This window comes from Siniperca chuatsi, linkage group LG2, assembly GCF_020085105.1.
Source record: "Siniperca chuatsi isolate FFG_IHB_CAS linkage group LG2, ASM2008510v1, whole genome shotgun sequence".
Taxonomy (NCBI): Eukaryota; Metazoa; Chordata; class Actinopteri; order Centrarchiformes; family Sinipercidae; genus Siniperca; species Siniperca chuatsi.
In genome coordinates, this window is record NC_058043.1 from 18,891,433 (window position 1) to 18,913,331 (window position 21,899).

Below are 21,899 nucleotides of genomic sequence, written 5' to 3' on the forward strand. Positions count from 1 at the left end.
ACCAACATTTACAACTACAGGCTTGATGAATAAAAAATATTTTATTAATGACTTATGAACATTTATATTTGCACACACACAATGGCTTATTAGAAAGTGAGAAGCCTTGAAAGGAGAATTTATTAATGAATCAATAACATTTATTACTGCATTTTTAGCAAATAGAAACACCAGCCAAAGGGATGTGGCAACCTGGCAACCTTGTCAATGGTTTATAACTGATCTATGAAGTAAATTAGTTATTAACAGTTAACAAAGCTACAAGTTACAACTTATAAACCCTTTGTAATTGGTGCTTTATTAGAAAGAAGAAACGCTGCATACCATTACTTCAATTAAATCAAAGTTTCCCTTCATGCTTTTCACAATCTCTGTAATTTTAGTTAATTTTGTGAAGTACATCAGTTTATAGTTATGATTAGGTGAAAACAATACATTCTTAGATCCCAGTTGTTTCTGGATGATAATATCATAAAGCCATATTTCTCAGTATTACTGATTGTGTCTCATTTAAAAAGTGTCTGAGATCTTGATTGATAAACCCAGTTTCCCTGCACACCACCTAACTGTCTGATTGGTGTACAACAGGCTCTTTTCTACATAACAGGAAACTGCTCTCCCTGTTTCCTGCACAGCCCAACTTCACATCCTTCGCAGTGTATGGACATCATGCTCACATTTAACCCCTTGGTGAATAAACTGTGACTCACTGGGGGTGAAGTAAGGGAAAGCTATTTTTACGCTTGAATTGTGGTCAGCTGGTGAAGATTTATTACACTAAAAATATCTGTGCTGTGCCTCAGAGAACAGGAGCATAAAAATGGGGAGTGGCTCTGGGGGGGATCAGTACAGCAAAGGGAGTCAGGTCCTGGCTGTTCTGACTCCAAACCCAACACACAGCAACACATTAATCCATTTTCCATTTGGTGCCATTCGCATTGGTAAATGGTAAATCACACCTGAACATTACCCTTTTTCAGGCAATGAAACATGAGTGTGATTAGGTGTGATGTGTTACATACAGTACGTTACAAATTGCTCTAAGAGAGGCTAATCTTCAAACAGCACAGTGAAGCACGAGTCTTCCTGGGAAACTGATTCCCAATTACCATGCCGAGGCATTCCGCGTTGATGAGTCTATACAACACAATCATGAGCAGTCTCGCCTTATATTCAGTCCATTAAAAATCAATCCACAGCTACATGAGGAAATCTAGGCACATTAGTCCATAGCTACTGGCATATAATTGTAAATATTTTGTCTGTGATGGGCTTCCTGATACTTTACTGTATTAATAAATTGTTCACGCTGTCTCTGTCTGTCTTACATGACCCAATGCAAAACCTGAGACAACGCTAGAAAAAAAGAAACTCACAACTCTTACTAATTAGCTTAAACAGTAAGGTACCAGAATACGTCTTTCAGTGTGCTGCTCTTGAGACTATAAACAGTACTGTCACTAACAGTGTTTGGCTCATTAAAAAACATTATGTGGCTGCACCTTTGACCACCTTTTTGTTGCTGCAATAATTGTGTTTTCATATTGAGTCAATAAAGGGGAGGAAGGTGGGCTCTGCAGTCTGCAGCACGAGAGGATGATGACAGATCTCCTGACAAGCATGGCCGATATGAAAACACGTTTTGGGATGAGGGGGTGTCCCCACACGCACACTCACACAATAAAAAAAGTTAAAGCATAAGGCTGGCGATATGTTGACACTGTCAAGAAATCTAGTGTAAAGACCAGAACAAACAGTGTGTTTGTTTCTCCATCAATACTCTCTGACTTCCCCATATACTTTAATTTTTTTTTAAAAGGCATAGCAATTTCCTAACAGCTGGGCATTGTAGTTTTTAGCTAACATTACTCAAACAAGAGTTAATAGTGCATTTGTTGGGGACTATTTTCAGCTGTGGCTTAATACACAATTGTGCCCTAATGGGCATTACACCAGCGGGACCGTGTATGTGGGATTGACTCAAAATAAACTACAGTGCCCGTGTTCATCGTAATGAATGAACATGTCACCCAGTGCAACGGTGTGGCTGATGGGTTTTTAATAGTTTTTGGACAATAATGGCTCTCTATGGCACAGAGGAATAAGATGTATCAGGCTTTTGCTACACCAACAATACTTGGTAGGATAAATTTATTGTTGGATTTGGTCTTATTAATGGGATTTGTCAACAAAACAATAAAATAACTTTAACATTTTGACTATTTCCTCTTAATATAACTCTTGCAAGTGCAGTGGTTCAGAGCATAAGTGTGAGCTGATTCTTTCAGCCTGCGTCACTACAATTGTGCACCTCTTCAAATCAAAATGAATGAGTGTATTTATCAATTAGGGGTTCAGCACCTAATCAATAAATTGTCCTTTAATCCAAGTGGATCTCTCTCATAAGGGTTTGGATGTAGGAGATCCAGGTCAGACATATATGCAGCCGTGATTTATTGACTGTGTACATTGAGAGTATTGAACAATGTCGGTATGTTTTCAGTAATACATTAGAAAAACAATTCGAGCCATGTGCAGTCTGAGGTCCATCTCGGTCTGTGTCTCCTGTTTGCGTCAGGCGAGGAAAGAGTGCGTCTCCTCCTCTCTCCTGCTCTGAGGTGAAACAATAAGGCTGCGGCTTAAAAAAGGAACTCCATCTTGATATACTCCTTCCTGTGACTGTTTTCAAGTCTTTCAGCAAAACTAGAGCACGGAGGGCGTAGTCACCAAACTTAAAGGATAATTCCAGTTATTTTCAACCATTGTCCTACTTTTTGACATCATTGCGGGTTAAAAAATCTGCACTTTATGTGTCTCCAGTTGACGGGAAGCACTGGAATGTAATTTTCTGACTGGTTTCCTTTTAATCACTTTAATTTTACTTGTATCATATCAGAAGAATTAGGGTCCATAAACACGAGAAGTTCTGAAGTCTATTAGAATTCCCTGTATTTATTTAATCTTCACCTTAATGAATGATCATTTTGATTATTTTGAATTAGCTGCAAATTTTAAAAAAAATGTGTGGATGTTTTCTGTAATGTGGCTTAAAACATGTCAGTACAATTAGTCTTTTTATCAATGTGCATATTCAAACTAAAGGACCCAATCGACACATGTTTTGGTTTTAATAAGTCCACACCGATTCAAACTTTCACAAAATACATAAGTAAACAGAAAACAGAAAGAACACAGGTGCACATTTGTGTATCCTTGGAAAGTATTGTTGACTTGTGTTGTCTTTGGCAACACTGAATCCTGTAAATTGTGAAGTTTTTGAATCAATAGGACACAGGAACGAACTCTTGTGTAATGGCTGTCTAATTTTAGTTTCACATCATGGCGAGGAAGAAAACACAGCTGGAGGGTTGTTTTTGTTCTTCTGTGAGAACTTTCTGACAACTGCACAATGGGGCACGTTCTAACAAAGGAAAACTGTAAACATAAAATTTACGATGTACTGAAAAATTTGAGAAAATGTTTACTTTGTACACGTATCTATTATAATACCATGTGTTTTGTCTTAATGTGTTTCATTCCTCACACAAACCTGTGTATGACAGCTATTAACGTTGATAGGAACTAAAAATAGCATAGAGCTGTTTTTGAATAATAAACCTTAAAAGAGCAATTTAGCATTGCACTCCTATAACATTGTCTGGCTCACAATGGACAGTTAAAAAAAAAAAAAGGATCAAAATCAATGAAGCAGGACCAGGGATATCATCTTTTTTATTCCATGCATTCTTCTTCCTTGTCAAAACCTGGCGCCTACATTACCCACAGTGCATATCGACCGCCGACCGTTCGGTCAGAGATTGGGGTCTGTTATGCTAGTAGTAGCATTTAGCCGCCATCCCCAAGCAGAGATGAGGAGCGGGCTACAGAGGTCTGGTAAGCTCACTTCCTACTCAGACATGGTGTACAAGGTTGAGTCCTTACCGCAGCGGGTTTGAATCCAGCCTGCGGCCCTTTGCTGCATGTTATCCTCTCTCTCTCTCTCTCTCTCTCTCACACACATTTCCTGTCTCTCTTCAGCTGTTCCTATCAAATAAAGGCAAAAAGCCCAAAAAACATTTAACAATCCAATATCTCTTAACATTATAACTCTTGTCCTTAAACACAATAATGAAAATATGCACAAAGATCTAGCGTTGCTTTCACCACACACCCAATCACTGCACAGTAGGCTAGCTTAATAAGCCATGTGGTCTAAGAACATTATCAAATGAATATTATAAAAGGAAATTGACTAAAAATGTAAAGATGTCATAAAACATTAAGTGAGGAAATGTTGGGAATTCAGTGCAGCTTTGACTCACTACAATAAACAACGGAAAATATGATTAAGCCATTTGTGCTTTAAGGAAATATTTAACTAAATATGAGGCAATGGTGTCTGTGTTATAGTTTAATCCTGATTAGAAATGCTTCATATTCTCTCTAACATATTGTCAGTAAACATAACTGTACATTAGTACACTGGTGATAATGTTAAAATGCTGAAGGCATTCAATAGCATAATGCACATTAAAACACTTTCTGAGATTTATTCATTGGCTTTGACTTTCAGCAAATTAATCACTGTTGATTTAAGTGACAGCAATTAATTGAAACTGAACAATACATTCATCAGGTTGTTGTCACAGGAAGCAGTAAGTCTAATGACCACATTTATGTGAGCATAGATCACACGTCCGTAAAACCACACTGGATTAACCTGAACTGACCCTCTGTCATGACTGTCGTGTGTGTCTTCAATAACGTGTCAGTGTGTTTATTTATATGCAGTGGACAAGACAGGTTTAACTTTTCAGGCGTTGGAAGTGAATTTAACACAAGAATGCAAAATTACAACAGCTCAGTAAAAACCTCAGGATTCATATGTCCAGCAAACCTGCAACAGAGATTCACCTGAACTTGACACTGTAATGAAGTGAGTTTTACATCCCTATTCAGGACAATGTCTACAAATTCTTTCGGCTAAGATCAGGAGGTCACTTGTTTTCTATCAATAATAACACATATACTTTAGCACATTACTGTATCAAGATAAACCTACTATTTGATCCACCAGAGATGTGGCTGATATGGACTAAATCAGTGTTGATTATCAACGAAACAATCTGAATATTTTTTCTTTTGATAGATTAGTTCGACATTTTGGGAAACACACTTATATGCTTTCTTGGTGAGAGTTAGATGAAAAGATTGATACCACCTTCATGTCTGTGCAGTTAATATGAAGCTACATCCTGCAGTTTTTATGCAGATTAAACAAACAAGATACAAGGTGTTAGTGAGCTTTAGAGGTGCTGGTAGGTGGATTGTTTCGCCTTCGGACAAAGCCAGGCTAGCTATTTCCCTCTGTTTCCAGTCTTTGTGCTAAGCTAAGCTAAATGTCTGCTGGCTGTGGCTTCATATCTACTGTACAGTTATGAGAGTGGTATCAATCTTCTCATTTAACTCTCAAATAAGCGTATTTCCCAAAATGTCAGACTATTCCTTTAATGATAACATTTACACCTACAGTATAAATTCCTTGAAGCTTTTTTGTTTACACGAACATATATCCTACTATCACTTTTTTGTGCTTGTTTTTGTTAATGTTGGTGTTTGTTGCAGAGCTGCAGTGTGTTTAAAATCCGATGTTTACTTTGGTTTACTTTAATAATGAAGAAATGGGGGTAGTCTGTGTTTTTAGAGGAAACATTAATCTTCTACTAAAGGAGGACACATTGAGTTGCAAATAGCCCCTTACCAGCCCCTGGATCTAACAATCAATACTGGCCATGTGATACTGGAGCAAGCAAGAGTGACATTGGTGCATTGCCTCCTCCCTTTAAAGCATCTAATCTAGGCAAAGTCACTGACAGTCACATTTCACTATCAAATTTACCTCAGTGACCTGTACTGACAACACTGAGCACATTTTCAACTCTTACTTATTATTCAGCTGCTGCCTCTCCCTCATGTGTGGGTCACAAGACTCCAAAATCTACCCAAATGAAGTTTTATTGTTTGATGAAGATGTTGTAAATCCAGAGATTAAATCCACTGATATTTAAGACATATAAGAGTATACTAGAGTAGACTCAAAAAGTGACAGAGGCATTGCTCCAGTCTCAAGCCTTCAGTTTTACTAAAAAAAAACATCATCAAAAGAAGTTTAGTGTCAGGAAACAAGAGGTAATAAATACCAGGTGTACCAGCTGATTGCATCAGTTAGCCTGATAATGTCACAGGCCTACACAGATTGTAAGAACAAACAGAACAACACATAAACACCCAAAGCTCTCGACAGCATGAAAACAAGTTTGGTTCCTTAGAAGCTTTTAGACCACTGTTGTAGGAAGGTTTATATCTGCTGATGGCAAATGCTTCTTCAAGAAGTAGAATGTCCCATTATTCACCAACATTTAACACCACGTAATGAATTTAAACATCTAAATGATGACAAGAAACATCTTGTTCGATGAGACTTGGAACAAAGCTGGAGACGACTCATGAAAAAGACACACAGAACACAGAAATAACTGATCAAAGTAAATACTGGGACATCATTAAATAGACAAGACTAAATGAGAAACAACCCAATTTAAAGTTAGGGAAAAAAAACATCTGTAGTTGTTATTTAACAAATTTAAGAATTTAACCCTCAAAAACTCAGATCAGATTTACTGTAACTGACAACGGCATGGCAACATAAACTTCTGGGTTCTTCCAGAAGTAGGAAAACCTCATTTGGAATCACACTGACATTTGTAATAATGTTAATAACTAAAAATCCAGCTCTCGGACAAAACCAAGTTACAATCACGTACAGCGCTGCTGCGCTGCAAAATTTTCTTGGGAGCCGTAGTGGAACAGAGGCTAGCCCGCATGGGACATCAGGACTTTGGCTCTCTATAAGCAAACAACCCCACAAATGCCATAAGAGTGTGATTCAAATATTGCTCAACTCTGATTGGTGCATGGAATTATGTGACATCATGTTTTCCTAGCCCCACCCACTTCAAACTAGTGAAAAGAGCACAGACAAAAGAACAAATACAGAAATCTCTCAAGTGAAATAACCACAACTGTTCTAACTTTGGCAGAAAATTGAGTATCCATGTAGGACCCCATCACTCATAGAAAGAGCCTGACTGGGAAAATTTGGTTTGGTTTATTTATTTAAAAGAAATTTTATTCAAAGAATTGCGAACACTGGGTGTGTAAATGCTTCAGTCTTTTTGTGAATCTGTGCTTTGAAAAGAAAAGAAGTTTCTTCATTAATATTGTATATACTGTATATAACCACAATTTGAAGCAGCCCCAGCGTTTTGTAAACACAAATGTCAAATTCTGCCTGTAGGACTATTTGCTGCATCTGTTAACTGCAGGTAGGGAGCATGCTGGGTGGTTTCGAGCAGGCAGAGAGTGAGAGTGGACTGCCAATGAGTCCACAGTCTCTTTCCCTCCTTTTTCACTCCCTTTTTCCCTTTCACACAAGCAGAATTTATGAGGCCATTACGAGTGTGCATGCAGTGTCAACAGTGCCCAGCTAATATCTTTATCCAGCACCGTGAGGAGCGGGGGGCCTGTCAGACAACACATACACTGCCCAGGAGACAAACTGCCCTCCCAGCTCACAGTTCAGCTGAACACACACGTAAACACTTAAGACATTTAACATGCCTCAGCATTTCAAACACATTAGATGGCTTCTTTAAGGTTGCCAGCAACTCAAATAATGAATTCAGCCCAAGCCTTCTCTTATAATGGACAAATCTGTTGAAGGAGGAAGCTAAAACATGGTCAGATGCCCAGAGAATTAAAATCAATGCAGTGCACCTTGTAACACATGCCAACGTATAGAAATACATTCAGGTATATGCTAACTAATGCCGGGTGTGTTTTAAGACTAACCAAAATGTGTCCTTAGCATGGAGTATTGAAAACTGTCAAATACTGAAAGCTGGCATCAAATGTCTACAAGTATTGGTAATCTTGTTTACTCGTGTTTTGATCAAATAGTTCCAGATTTGAATCAACGTTTTGCAAACGTTTTGCCAGGGAATGTTCTTGTACAGCTGCTTGTGTGTAGACAATATTTAAAGGATAAGTCTGGGGTTATTCTATATAATTTCTATGTAATTTCTTATTGTCAGCAAATACGTCCGTCACTCATACTTTCCTATCTGTGGCTCTCAGCCCCAAGCTCATTGGTTCCACTGAAGAGAATAAATCTTTAATAGCAGGTCACAAATATATATTATTATTATTAATAAAGGCTAAATAATTCCCTAAAACAGCTAGTTTTTAGCAATCATTACGAGTAAACAGTATATTAGTTGGGGACTATTTTCAGCTGCAGATTTATCAGAATCAGAAATACTTTATTGATCCCCAAGGGGAAACTCTTTAGTTTTAGTTTAGTTTAGTTTTAGTTTAGTTTAGTTTCAGTTTGATACACATTTGGAGATCTAGTGAATATTCACAGCAGCGGGGATTGGCTTAAAACTACAGTGCCCATGTTAACCTTAATGAAGAAACAGCCAGCAGTGGTGGAAAGTAACTAAGTACATTTACTAAAATACTGTACATAGGTACAATTTTGAGGTACTTGTACTTTACTTGAGTATTTCATTATTTTTTAGGATCAATTAATTGTTGTCTTTTCATGGAATTTATTGGAAATATATAACTATAGCATATTGATTTAATATTTGAGAGTGTTGGCTTCTTTGTCAAATGAAAAAAGGGGTTGTTTATATTTCTCAAAGTAACGTATCAGTATCAGGACCAAAGCTCAGGTCCCTCACCTGAGGGACCAGAGCCCTCAGAGGGAAAAGGTGTTATTTACAACATAAATTCAGCCTCCCCAAGTTGTGAGTTGAACTGCAGCCAAATGCTGTCATTAGAGACTCCACGGGACCTTTGTCCCTCTTTCTGTGATCCATCTGCTGCTGGGGAGACACTGCAGCAGGCCTGCCATCAAGCTCACTGGCACCAGTCTGTTTTGCATGTGGCTGTTTGACACAACACAGCAGGAGTGGCATTATGGCCTGGTGGCAAGAGCGGCTCAATAGCTGTGACAGCATTAGCTCTCATTACACACACACCAACTCATTACAGCTCACCGTGGGGTGATGCTGACTGAGGGACCCGAGCCTCCGTCTGAAGCACATCGTCTCACAGTGTGGAGGTGGCGATACACGGCAGTGAAAGATGCCATTCACTGATGGCCCATTAAAGAAGTCTACAGCAGCAAAGCGGTGCTCTCGTGGAGCAGTGTGGGATGTTGAGGCAATAATGTGTTTTAATTGTCTGCCCTATGGACACTGCTCTGATTTGCATGTGGTCAAACAAGTCTGTGGTTTTTTTTTAATCTTTCTCATCCTATTATGTGCAGATTTTGTCCTCCAAATTATGAAAAATGTCCAGTTTCCAAGGACCAATTTGCATGCATGAGCTTTACCAGCAATGTAATTTGTGATAACTGTAATAATTGTAGCAGAAACAGTAATAGCTGTAAGCAAAGGGATGAAACAGGCTAGAAAACCAATACTGGTTTCCATTCTTCCCTTTGTGTCTTTATATCTCAGCGTCGTCCACCCCCCCACTTTTCAATTAGTTTATATCATGTGGCATTTCTATGAGGACTCTGACAACAGATAACAAGTTAAACTCCTGCAGCGCTCCATGGCTGAGATGAGCACACAGAAGAACAACATGAATCCCAAAGCAAGAATCACATCATGTTGAAAGGAAATGAAACCAACCAGCTGTACATCTCAGGTGGTACAGTACAGAAGGTGAAATTAATTTAGATGGATAAACCTGCTTACGTATCAGAAATTAAACGCAATAAGCTCTAATGAATGTTAGATTTTCCACTTGTTTCTCTTTCAGTCTTGCCGGACCTCACGAAAAGCCCCCCTATTGTTTTATGACTCCACTAAAAAACTCATCTCAAAGTTCCTTTACTACTTGTCTAGCAGTTTTCTATCAATACTCTCTTATACTAGTTTGAGCGTCTTTCTTTTACCTGAATTCTGCATGTTTTAAAAACTTTTATATGATTTATAACTCAAAATCTCCTGTTTAAAATGTTAAAATCCCACAAATATGAATGCTATTATTTATGTCATTTTAAAACTATTTCAGGGTTCGTAAATGTGTGTACGTGTGAGAAAAACTTGACCTGAAAAATGCAGTTTAAGTCTTCTTTGTTCATTTTTTATAAACCTCTCATTATCCTGTAGTAGTTTTCTTCAATATGCTTAATTTTACTGATCGAGTCTTAATGGCCTATTATCTTTAATGGAGCCACTAGTATTTCCCTTTATTCCCTTCACTTGTTTTTATGTTAATGTCAGTAATTTAAAGAAGAATCCTAAAGTGATCCTAAAAGCTCACGATCCTGTCTCTACAGGCTATTTTTGTCTTCTTAGTTGCAGCGTAAAATCACACTGCTCTTTTGTTGAGTAACCCTTTCAGTATAAAGGATTCTTTCAGCTCAGTGAACTTGTAGTTGTAGCATCTGCCCTGGGACTGACAATTTATGAGTTTGATTCCCTCTCCCAGTTTGTGAGTTCAGTCCCCTGCTGGCTCATTGAAACCCTGCATCATAAAACTGCCCTGAGAATTAAAAACCTCTTATAGACGAGTATCTTGTCTGAGCTCGTACCGCATGAGGGCTTCGTTAGAGTTATGCCAGCAGTAAACTGTGCAGATTCTGGAGAAAACCTGTGTGATGTTACAGTACAAGCAAAGCAAAGAGACTCCAGGAAGTTACTGCTCCCAGCCAAGAAATAGTCAGGTAAAACTGCGAATTGTTGTTTTTTCGCTTAGGTTTTTGTACAGATTAAACAAATGCGATATAACTTGTTAATTAATGAGCTATATGGTGCTGTTAGGTGCATTTTTTTAACCTTTGAACAGAGCCAGGCCAGCTGTTTCCCTCTGTTTCCAGTCTTTTTGCTAAGTCAAGCTAAACGGCTGCTGGTTGTAACTTCCTATTTGATGGACATGTGTAAGAGTAGCATCAATCTTCTCATCTAACTCTCTCCGCTAGAAAGCAAATAAGTGTATTTCCCCAAAATGTCAAACTATTCCTTTAAGTACAAGCAATTCCTTTGAGTTGCTTAAAAGACTTCACGTAGTTCACAAAGCCAAATAACACTTTATCCATGACTTTCAAGGAAAGGTAATTAAGGTTCAGTTATTTAATTTGATTAACTTGATTAATTCATTTGAAAGAGTTTTTGACTTAGTCACATTGTGGTATCTCAGGGGAACCATGAAATTCTTAAATGTTTCTTTATTGTATAAATTTAGAGAGCTTTCCTTTGCAAATACTTAAATTGCATGTACTGTACATGTGTAACTTTAGGTGATTTAGACAGCATTGTTGGTGGGGGTTTTTATTCATTTTTTGTTTGTTTTAACTGGGTGTACGTTACCCTAAATCAGCTTGTTAGTACACAGCAACTGTCTTTCAGATCATAATATCTGCCAGACTCAGCATCTTCCTGCTGCTGCTCCTGTGCCTGGTTGTTCACTTTTTAAAATTGTGTCAGATGGAGCCGTCACAGATCAGGATCAATACATTCACAACCCAAGGCAGATCCAGATTAATAACACAAAAACTCAGCACAAAACCTCTACACTACTCTGTATGTCTATCTGTATACATGATGTATTTAATCTTACCATGTCAGTTTAATTTTGCTAGTAGAGGGGGTAAACATTGCAGCTTATTGTCCTGGCCATTCCTTAGTTGCCTTTTATCCCAGTAAAACTGCATTAACAAGGGGCCGGGGCCAGACCCCCCCCCCCCGATCAAGGACCTACAGTGCCATAAAGACAACATTGATTGCCTGCTCAGGTCTACAGCACATAAGACAGAATTACTGAGGAACAAGTGTCAGACTCATAACCTTCCTCATAACGGCTCCATTAGCTCCTGTGCTACAGTGGCTTTATAGCTGCACTGTAAGGAATAGCAACAGTAAATTGACACCTACACTGTGTGTGTGTGTCACTACATCTGAACAGTGCAAAGGTAACTGCTGGTCAAACAGATAATACTGAGCAAAAAAAATATTAATAAAATTAAATTACTTTAGTACAGTTGATCTGAGGCAGTTTCCACATGCTGAAGGTAATTTATTTTCTATTATGAAAACAGCAGGTTGCCATTTTCCTCAGCCGCAGCAGGATTAAACTGCCACAACTAAATTCAGAAATCATTTCTCAGTGCAGCTGGTCCCTGAGAGGAGGGCAGATCTGAAAATGAGACACACCTTCCTGTCCCTAATAAGTGATTGGACTCATCAAAGTGGTGAGTCAGCAGGTAAAATTAAGCTGAGAAGATGCACATTTTTAAGGTCTGTGTTAGTTATTTGTGTTGTGGTAATTCTACACAGAAGAGGCGTCAGGTTTCACAGCCACTGTTTGTTCTATCTATCATAGAAAATGTCTTAAACATATTATACATGAAGAGTCTACAGCCATGCTAGCAACTCAGTGCAGTGCTTTGAGCTAAATGCTAACGTCATACTGCGAACATGCTCACAATGACTTCACTAACATGCTGGTGTGTTTACCATGTTCACCATTTTAGTTTAGTGTGTTAGCATGCTAACATTTGCTAATTATCAGTAAACACAAAGTACAGCTGAGGCTGATGGGAATGCCATCAGTTTTGTAGGTATTTGGTCTATAGATGGTGGCGCTAGAGGAAAAGTTAAGGGATCACCATAGTTATTACAATTCATCCTGAAGGGGACATGAATGTGCGTATCACATTTCATTGCAATCTATCCAGTAGTTGTTGAGACCTTTCACTGAAAACCACAAATGTCAACATCACGACGGCGCTAGAGGAAAAGTCAGGGTATCACTAAAGTCATAAGAATTCATCCTCTGGGAACCATGAACGTCTGTACAAAAATTCATAGCAATCCATCCAATAGAAGTTGAGATATTTCAGTTTGGAAAGTGGTGGACCGACCAACCGACATGGCAAAAAAAAAAAAAGCCTAACTACAAACAGAATGAGGCTGCCTCTGTGTGCTCTTATTAGTGCTGAATTATTCTGCTGTAAAGCTCATTAAACATAACTTCTCTTTATTGTTATGAGTGTTGCAGTCTGCACTGCATTATGTATGCGTGTAAGAGCATATTTAAATCCCTAAGGTATTGTCACTGTATCAGCATCATCTCACCTCCCAGGCAGCAAATTTACTCAGGCAGCAAATTGGCTTCAACAGTTCAGAAAAACACATAGAAGTTCACAAACAGACACATTTAAACACATACTGTATATGAACACACACACACACACACACATAGACACACACACTACCAGGCAGACAGTGCTGAAGCTGTGTGAGTGTGTATTTCCCACTCTACTTGGTCTAACTTGAGATGCAGGAACAAATAGGGGGGAAAAACACAGTGTTTAAGGTCACAGTGGGGTCAACCAACCACCACACCAGGAAGAAAACCACCTCTTCATACAGGAGAGTCACAAAACACACAAAGTGCCAAACTATCTATTCTCCTGCCTTGAGAGAGGAAACAAGTGAGCCAGAAAACAAGCCAGATATCTAATTAAGAGGGTAACAGGGTGATCTGCTCTTTGATCTGTGGTCAAGTTGTTGTTCCAGCTCTTATTAATCAAACTACTGGTAACTATCAACTCCTCTGAATAGTTGCCCTCTTGTTTCCTGATGCGTTTCAGGTCTCACATGGTTCCTGTGTGGACCACGACAGGGGCGGAGGTCGAAGTCAGACAATTGACTGTGTCTGTGTCACATTTCCTCATGAAAATCAACGTAATCCGCCGGTAGAAATATTGTCCTTTGTAATTTAAGACTACATGTTGAAATTTGCTGTACTGGTGTAATTGATCCTGCTATCAGGCACAGGTCTCAGACGCTCTGCCAGTAGGAGGCTACTGTTTTGTTAGCATTAATTAAAAACTTGACATTCAGCCTTCTGAATCACATCACGTAATTAAAGCCAGTTTTACAGTCAGTCTCATTGCTGTAATGTGCAGTGAGATTACGCTGGTAACAGTACAAGACTCAGAGAAGTTATTAAATCATCTTCTACTGTTAGATTACACAGTGCTCTTTAAAATGATCTACACCAGCACAGCGATATATCACCACAGAAGACATTCACCTTTGAGTTTGGGGGATGTAGCTGATAAAAATTTGGGCCTTTCTAGCATTAATTATCCCACTTACATTATTTGAATCTCACTGTGAAGAGCATGTGAGAAGGATCTCAAATAACTCAAACTGCATTAAAATGTCCATCTCTTCCCTGAAATTGTAAATACACAGGGACTTGAACTGGCACACATCTGCTGGAGGACAGAGGGACGAGGTGATTCAAAAGACCAGGTTGTGTCAACTCGGGCACCAGGGAGCAGCAACGAAGAGGTTCAGTTCAGATTACCGATGGTTTACATTTCAGCAGTACAGTAAAAATCACTCATCACAGAAAAAGGCATTTCTGAAACTAAATGCGCTCACTCACAACTTCACTTGCTGCCTTTTCCCAGCTGCCATGACACACAGTTGGAGAAATGAGAGGCAATAGATTACTTAGAGCTATAACAATTAGTAGATTGACATAAAAATAATCTGCACCTTTTTGATAATTAACAAATATAACCATGTAATAAATGCAATAAAAAACATAAAAAAAAACATTCCCTAGTTCCACTTCCTCAGTTGTGAAGATTTGCTGCTTTTCTCTTATCTGATAATAAACTGATTTTCTTTCCCTTTTGGACAGTTGGAAGGACAAATCAAGACATTTGAACACGTACTCTTGGACTCTGAGATGGACACTTTTCACTCTTTTATGACATTTTAAAGACAAGACTTAATCAATAATGAAAATAAGTGCCGCTCTAGAATGATGTCCTTCAACAGTTAAGATCGATCACTGCAGTGCACAGTCAGTCTGCTCACTTGCAGAGATTTTCTCAACGAAGGTGTTCAGTACCATCTGGTGGATATTTTCATACTGCAACTCAGTGTCCAGACTTCAATAATCTTTATAGGCTTTATATGTATAAGAGCGTAACCAAAATCAACAGTCAAAAAACTAAAACCTCAGAACAATGTCCAGTTAAATTCCTGATATTTATTAAATGCTAAGACTCCAAAGAGCTGAGACGTTGTGTCCTGTTGTTTCTGTCATTTCCTCAACAGTATTTACACTCACAATATGAACCAACTGCACAGCAAACATGATATTTTCAAGATCAGTAAGAGTTTCTGTAAAAGGACAGCATGTCATCTAGACTCTGCGAAGGCTGCTCGGCCTGGCTGAGATCTGCAGGCTGGGGGGGCTGCTGAGGCTGAGGCTGGCTCTGCGGCTGAGGTGGATACTGGGGTGGATACTGGGGTGGATATTGGGGTGGATACTGGGGTGGATATTGGGGTGGATATTGGGGTGGATATTGGGGTGGATACTGGTTTGGGTACTGTGGGGTAAACGGAGGAAGCAGGTAAGGTGGTCCAGCAAACTGAGGAGGAGAAAACAGAGGATAAAATGGAGGAGGGGGGTGCTGGGGATTTAAAGGGGGAGCAGACACGGGAGCTGAATCTGCTGGGTGATCTGAAGGTGATGACTGTGATGAGGTCTGTACTTGTGAGGGAGTTGGTGGATTTTGTTGAGGAGGTGAAGGAGCAGTTTTAGGCTGAGATTGCGGTTCCTCCTGGCTCTCAGAGATTCCTCCTGGGCCTTTGGTCCACTTGAAGGACATTTTGGATTTATTCTCCCTATTCCCTGGTTTTTGTCTCTTCCCTTCAGCAAAGTAGGTAGAGGGCGGTGCAAATTCTGATTCTCGCTCATCGCGACGCCGAGATTTCCACTCACTAAACATAAACTCTGGAAGAAAAAGTAAAAAAAAAAAAAGGAAAAAAAGGTGGTGTTAAAGAAGTCGATTATTTGACAAAGTACAGAATCTTGAAATCTTAACCACAGGCCTTTTACCTTATCTGTGGCATACAAACTTCAGTTTGAATTCTTCAGTTTGAAACATTTCATTATAGATATCTAAACACAGCTCCACAACAAAATACCACATAAAGGGTAGAGAGATATTAAGATCTATACCTACAACTATATAACCTATAACTTTACTTGCCACATAGAGGAAGAGGAAGCACATACATTTATTGCAGAAATGATGCATGACACCTAAACAGTGCTGCAGCCTATAGTAGAGAATAATAAGGCTTACCTTTGCCTCTGTCCCATTCTCTGACGTGAGGAACTCCTGGTTTGGTGTCCTTCCTTTCCTGGATTTCCACTTCCACTTTCTTCATTGTGCTGACCTCCGGGGAGTCCGCTGGTGGAGGCAAGGGTCCTATTAATTCACCTTCCCCCTCCTCTCCTAGGACAAACAATTCACAACAATCCCTCATTAACATGCATGTGATCATTTAACTGCAGCATGCAAACAGACTTTTTACACAAACAGCTCCAATTCTATAATATGAAACAGAGCAACAACTCATAGCTGCATTTGATGTGAGGTGGGTGTGGAATCTAACCTTCATGCTCCTCCTCTCTCAGCTCATCCTCAGTGCCATCCAGCTTGGCCTTCTTCATCTTCCTCTGCCTCAACTTGGCCAGTCGGGCCTGCAGGATGGTCTGCCTCTTCTCCTTCAGTTGTTCCCTCTTAGTGCGCTGCTCTGTTGTCTGAAGGACGGGACGGATGTCAAAGAGAAACAAAAACTGAAAGTATCTGTTTAGACACAAAATAGCTTTTAGTCAAATATAACAAGTAACACAAAAGTGTGTAGCAGCACCGCCAAAGCTGGGAGCAGTGGTGACGTACTAAGCAAAACTCAAGACATAACAAAGATACATATGGACAACATATGTCCGTCAGTCCAGCGCAGTGTGGACATATGTGTTTAATGTACAAACATGTGAGAGCATGTTTGTAGTGTGGGGTGATTGGTTATTAAAGGAATCAAATTGTAAGATAAATATTTATGTGTTCATATCTGTCCATGAATGAAACAGCAGCTCACCTGGTCTCTGAGCATGTCCAGAGTTTCTCTCTGCTTTCTGCGCTGCTCTTCATCTTGAGAGAACGCAAAGTAACCCACACCGAGCTCCCGAGCCTCTGAGATGAACAAAAAGACAAAATGCTTTCTACAGCACAAGACTTACAAACCAAAACCCTTAATTTCAGATGTGTGCAGAAACGTTTTACAGTAACAGTAACCTTGTCCCCTGATATCCTCGTAGTGGAGCGGTCCTACAGGCCTCTTCATAGCCTCCTCTTCCTCTCTCTCCCACTCCTGTCGCAGCAGCTCTCGACGCATGTCCTCTGAGAGTATGGTCTTGTCAGCTGAGGCTTTTCTACATGGAAGAGTCATATCCAAAAGAGTTGCAGTTCCCAGCATGACACCAACATCCAGAAACCATCACCTGTGCTTCAAAAGAGTTCTTATTTATAGAATATTTACCCTTTTCCTTTAAGGTCTTGGTCCATTTTCTTAAAATCTGGCAGGTCTTTCTTCATGCATCTTCGAGATCGGCCCAAAGCGTCCACATAATCCACCCTACACAAAAACAAAGCCGCAGGAGAACAGTTTACCAACAGGTTATAAATTGTTTAACACTTCACACATTATTATAATTATGTATTCATTTTCACATTCATTATTTGTACTGTTGTTACTATAACTAGTGTTTTTGAGGTTAGTGGTGGTGGTACTAGTTTAAAATAAATCACTCGTTTTTTAAATGTATATAGTTAACGTATATACTTTTGAACAACATATTAACTAAACTATGCATTTCCAAACCCTTGAAAATAAATGAATCGGACGTTACCATTCCTCTGCTGGGTTTTGAGGAGGAGGGATAGCAGATGAGTTGTCTCTTTCCTTATCATCTCTTTCTGTTTCCTTCTGTGCAAGTGTTTCTCTCTTTTTGTCGATAATTTTCTGGGTGAAGTCAACCAGGAAGAGTCCCTCCGTCTCTTCATCTGACGTATTACAAGACAAGTTGATTACAAAGTAAATACATTTTGTCATGCAACTAAATATCAGAAAGATATCATTTATACTCCACCGACCTGGAAAGTCTCCTTTTGTCATTTGCTCATAGAGTTTGGCCTTCTCCTCCAACTTGCGTCTGTTATAGGAAGATAAATGAGGAGTCAGAGGTTTTGGTCACCATTGTATTATGCCAATAAATCTCCTGTATACTGTGTTGAACCCACTTTGCTGTATCAAGGCTGCTCTGCTCCTCAGCCAGCTGCTCTGCATCTTTTTCAGCTCTTGCAGAAACACCCGCATTTTGTTTGATCCAGACATTGGGTTTCTACGCAGGGGCATGAAGACAAGACATCCTTGTTAGTGATCTCAATCTGTAATCATACAAGCAGTTAAAAATAAGTCCCAAAATAACACATACTGTACCTTGACTTTGGATTTTGATGTGAATCCAGTACCAGCACTTTCTTGCCCAAGTTTTTCCTGTTTGAATTGTTCCTGCTTTCTGTACAGTTCAGCTTTAAGGTCCACTAGCTGTAAGAAACAAAGTATTACCGAAATATAATTAAAGAATAAACTGTAAATGTTTATTCTTTAGCTGCTAAAACAGCTGTAACTGTGTATCTGCTAGCAATGTAGCCTGACAGCAAGTTAGCTAACGTTAGCTGTTATTATCCTTTAATTAAACGTCACACAGCCACACAGGGTATCAATAAAATGTTTGTAAAGCTGCTTCTCTGTGCAACTCACCGATGAAGCAGTCACATCAAAGGGTTTCTTCTTTTTATCCATGTTTACTAATTGTTTTCTACGCCATAATCTCCGAGCCACTGCTGCGTTACCGGTCCGCGACTTCTTCGTTGGTGGTTCTCTCGCTAGCAAAATGTCGCTTTACCGCCAACGCGTGGCGTCTTTTTTTTATATAAGTCTATTTAAGTCCTTTTAAAATCTTCATGACCTGGAACATTTCTGTCTCCCTGGAAAATTGTAGATTATGTTTTACTGACTGATCCACACTCCAGAACAGAAGGTGGCGGTAATGCACCATTAAGCTGGTTGCCAACCGACGTTAAAGAAGAAGAAGAAGAAGAAGAAAAAAAAGAAGAAGAAGAAGAAGAAGACATTTCTGTCTCATATGAAACTTTGTCTTGAAAAGTAAGACTCAGAGTGTAGCAGCTCTGCTAAAGCAAGATACTCATATTTTAAATGTTAGGCACCAGGTTCAGCTGTTTTAACTGTGTGAGGTTTTCATCTTCCAGACAGAGCGACTAACACTCATGTAGTGTGTATGATGCTTGAGCTTATTGTCCTAAAGGATTGTAAGAGGTTTTAAGTATTAGATCAGTCAATACTGATTTGATAAACAGCTGGGCTCTGGGTCAGTCAGAATGCTCTGTTGAAAAGTTTTACCGCATGATCTTATCAAATGTACATTTATGGACTCAGATTTGGTCAAATTCCTCAGTTTGATGCATTAAAAGCAGTGTGACTGCTTAATATCAACCTTAATATTTAACTGTGTTGATATAAAGTTAGTTTTCTCTCTGAGTAAACACTATTTGTAATAACTTCCATGTTTATTGCATGTGTCCTGGAAATAATGGCTCAATATTGGTATGTTGATGTAGTCATGCTTAATAGGCTCAATCAGTCCCATTTATCTGAAATCTCTATGACAGCAATACGGTTACCTCCGTCACCCCATTGAAAAGATAAGATGATCAGCAGACCTGCTAACAGGTTACAACAGAGAAATGCCCATTTTGTTATCAATTTAAACATTTGAACAGTCCAATGCTACCAAGATATGACAACATGAGCACCTGTTATTATATTTAATGCATTTTTAAACCAAACTGAAAGAGGATGAAAGGTATATAAAAGTATGAAGCCAGAAGCCCCAAACAAAGTAGGCCATTTCAAGGGAAGAAGAACTAAGGTCGGTGTCGGTATCAGATTCAGATAAGCAGATCAACATTTTAACCATTTACACGGTAGATTGCTTCATCATATTGTCTGTAGTAGATCGAGCAGTTGAGATTTTTATTCCACCATGTTTCTGAAGAGAAACACCTGTTTGCTGGTCTTCCTGTTGTGTTCTCTGACCTTGTGGTGCAAGTCGACCAGTGCCGGCTCCAGCTTTCTCAGCCCTTCACAAAAACCTCAGGTAAGGTGCTTTTTGTCTGGCAGTCATTTAACACATTTGGATTCATTCTTCAACTCTTTATTAAAATATAAACATTGAATGTAAACCAAGAAAATGAATGTAAACCAATCACTTAAAAATAATAAAGCCGTTTCCTTTAGAACCTGCTGTTCTGACTATGAAGCCATCGTCACTTCCAACATAACTTAATATAACTCAGTTTTCCTTAACAATTACTTATTACTGACTTAATATTTGTGAAAAACTTTTTGTAATACTGTCACATGTAATGTCAAGCCATGTGTCAATATTTTACACTTAATCATGTCTCTTTGTCTCCATCCCACTGAGCCCCATGTTCAATTTCTGGAAAATGTCTTTATTTAATATGTTAGTTATGATGAGAGTTGTGCTGACGACCGTCCTGACTGAAATGTTCACTTTTTTCACATTTTACACTAAAGTCATCTTTTGGATATGTGATAACTGAATGGCCTCTTTTTTTGTCAGTCTGCAGGCATGTTTTCCTATCATGTCATGGAAATTTCTAACTTTGCCAGATGGAGTAAAAAGAGGGAAATTTGACGTATCAAATGAGATGAATTAAGGGCTTTATGGGTAATGCAATCATAGTTAGAACTTCAAATACAGTGACTGCGTTGTTTACTATACTTTATAAATCTCCTTGACTGCATTTGAACTTCTAATGTAAAGCTGAATTGGTTACAATCATGCGATTTGTCTGTTCTGGGTCATCCACAGAACAAGGGGAAGCCTTTCAGAGTCGGCCGCCAAGTCATGGAGGAGCCTAATCAACCCACTGAGGACAACCACATCACAGTGAGTGGAATTAACACTCATGACTACAGTACACCACCGAAAACATCATCCCTTTAACTTCATGGTCTTCCTCTCCTCTGAGTAGATAAGTGCCCCCTTTGAAATTGGCATCACTATGAGAGAAGAGGACTTTGAGGAGTACGGTGTAGCGCTGCAGGAGATCGTTCAGCGTCTGCTGGGAAACACACAGACAGCAGGTTGTGTTCCCTTCTGCCAATATACAGTAAAATAATTAAACTTACAATTTTTTAACGTCATTTTTAACATAATGGGTTGTCTTGTTTCAGAGGGACGATCACAACTTTGAAGATCATGGACAAGAATTTCAAATTTGCTGTCTCAATGCCTTCCAATTTCAACTTCATTAGATAGTGATCATTAAAATGCTGAAAGCAATTAGCCCGTAGACATGCTGGTCTCATTTCTTTCAAAGCTTAATGTATTGTTTAGCTCAGGGCTGTTAAAACATTGTTACTCAGACTGTGGCTAATTGAGTTACAGTCTGTACCACTAAATCTTAGAGAAATGACTGATGTCCATGTCATTACAATCTAAAGCATTAAACTGTTAAGCAGGTGAAACCAGTGTGAAATTTAGCAAAATAATCTTAACTCAAGATTTTTTTGGCACTTTCAACCACATCCCAGGGTCTTCATCTGTGGTTAATTCAGCTGTCATCACATGACCTTATTATGGAGCTAGACTGGTGTAAATATGACTGACAATGAATTTAATATAATATAGAAGTTGAATATGGTTATATATGGAACTTGATTTAAAATGATCTCAGACATTCATCAAGTTACACTCGGTAGTCTGATATGTTGTATCTATTTTTATATTTAAAACCCTCCTGTGTCAGCAGATGAGCCACCCAT

General features: G+C 39.0%; 2 protein-coding genes across 3 annotated transcripts; one reads left to right on the forward strand and one right to left on the reverse strand.

Annotated features, from left to right (window-relative positions):
• Positions 1-14,836: 14,836 nt before the first annotated feature.
• On the reverse strand, positions 14,837-19,064 carry ccdc174 (coiled-coil domain containing 174). 2 transcript variants are annotated; one of them, XM_044177152.1, is made up of 12 exons: positions 18,786-19,064; positions 18,462-18,569; positions 18,263-18,363; positions 18,116-18,174; positions 17,872-18,025; positions 17,502-17,597; positions 17,258-17,394; positions 17,061-17,155; positions 16,575-16,722; positions 16,262-16,414; positions 15,665-15,906; positions 15,137-15,541 (listed from the first exon to the last, which is right to left on the reverse strand). In XM_044177152.1, the coding sequence occupies exons 1-12, from the start codon at positions 18,825-18,827 to the stop codon at positions 15,278-15,280; spliced, it is 1,599 nt and encodes a 532-aa protein (XP_044033087.1). In that variant the 5' UTR covers positions 18,828-19,064; the 3' UTR covers positions 15,137-15,277. The 2 variants fall into 2 exon arrangements, with proteins under 2 accessions (XP_044033077.1, XP_044033087.1); XM_044177142.1 differs by having other exon boundaries at positions 14,837-15,906; positions 18,786-19,062.
• Positions 19,065-19,921: 857 nt separating this feature from the next.
• On the forward strand, positions 19,922-21,429 carry ghrl (ghrelin/obestatin prepropeptide). The gene is made up of 4 exons (XM_044177162.1): positions 19,922-20,202; positions 20,944-21,021; positions 21,107-21,218; positions 21,309-21,429. The coding sequence occupies exons 1-4, from the start codon at positions 20,089-20,091 to the stop codon at positions 21,326-21,328; spliced, it is 324 nt and encodes a 107-aa protein (XP_044033097.1). The 5' UTR covers positions 19,922-20,088; the 3' UTR covers positions 21,329-21,429.
• Positions 21,430-21,899: the final 470 nt, after the last annotated feature.

Coding starts and splice junctions, on each gene's coding strand:
- ccdc174 (XM_044177142.1), bottom strand. CDS start 18,827: ATGGATAAAAAGAAGAAACCCTTTGATGTGACTGCTTCATCG. Junction 18,175..18,262: donor AGCAGCCTTGATACAGCAAA/GTGGGTTCAACA, acceptor TTCCTATAACAG/ACGCAAGTTGGAGGAGAAGG. Junction 16,723..17,060: donor TGGACATGCTCAGAGACCAG/GTGAGCTGCTGT, acceptor CCCGTCCTTCAG/ACAACAGAGCAGCGCACTAA.
- ghrl (XM_044177162.1), top strand. CDS start 20,089: ATGTTTCTGAAGAGAAACACCTGTTTGCTGGTCTTCCTGTTGTGTTCT. Junction 20,203..20,943: donor GCCCTTCACAAAAACCTCAG/GTAAGGTGCTTT, acceptor GGTCATCCACAG/AACAAGGGGAAGCCTTTCAG. Junction 21,219..21,308: donor GGGAAACACACAGACAGCAG/GTTGTGTTCCCT, acceptor GTCTTGTTTCAG/AGGGACGATCACAACTTTGA.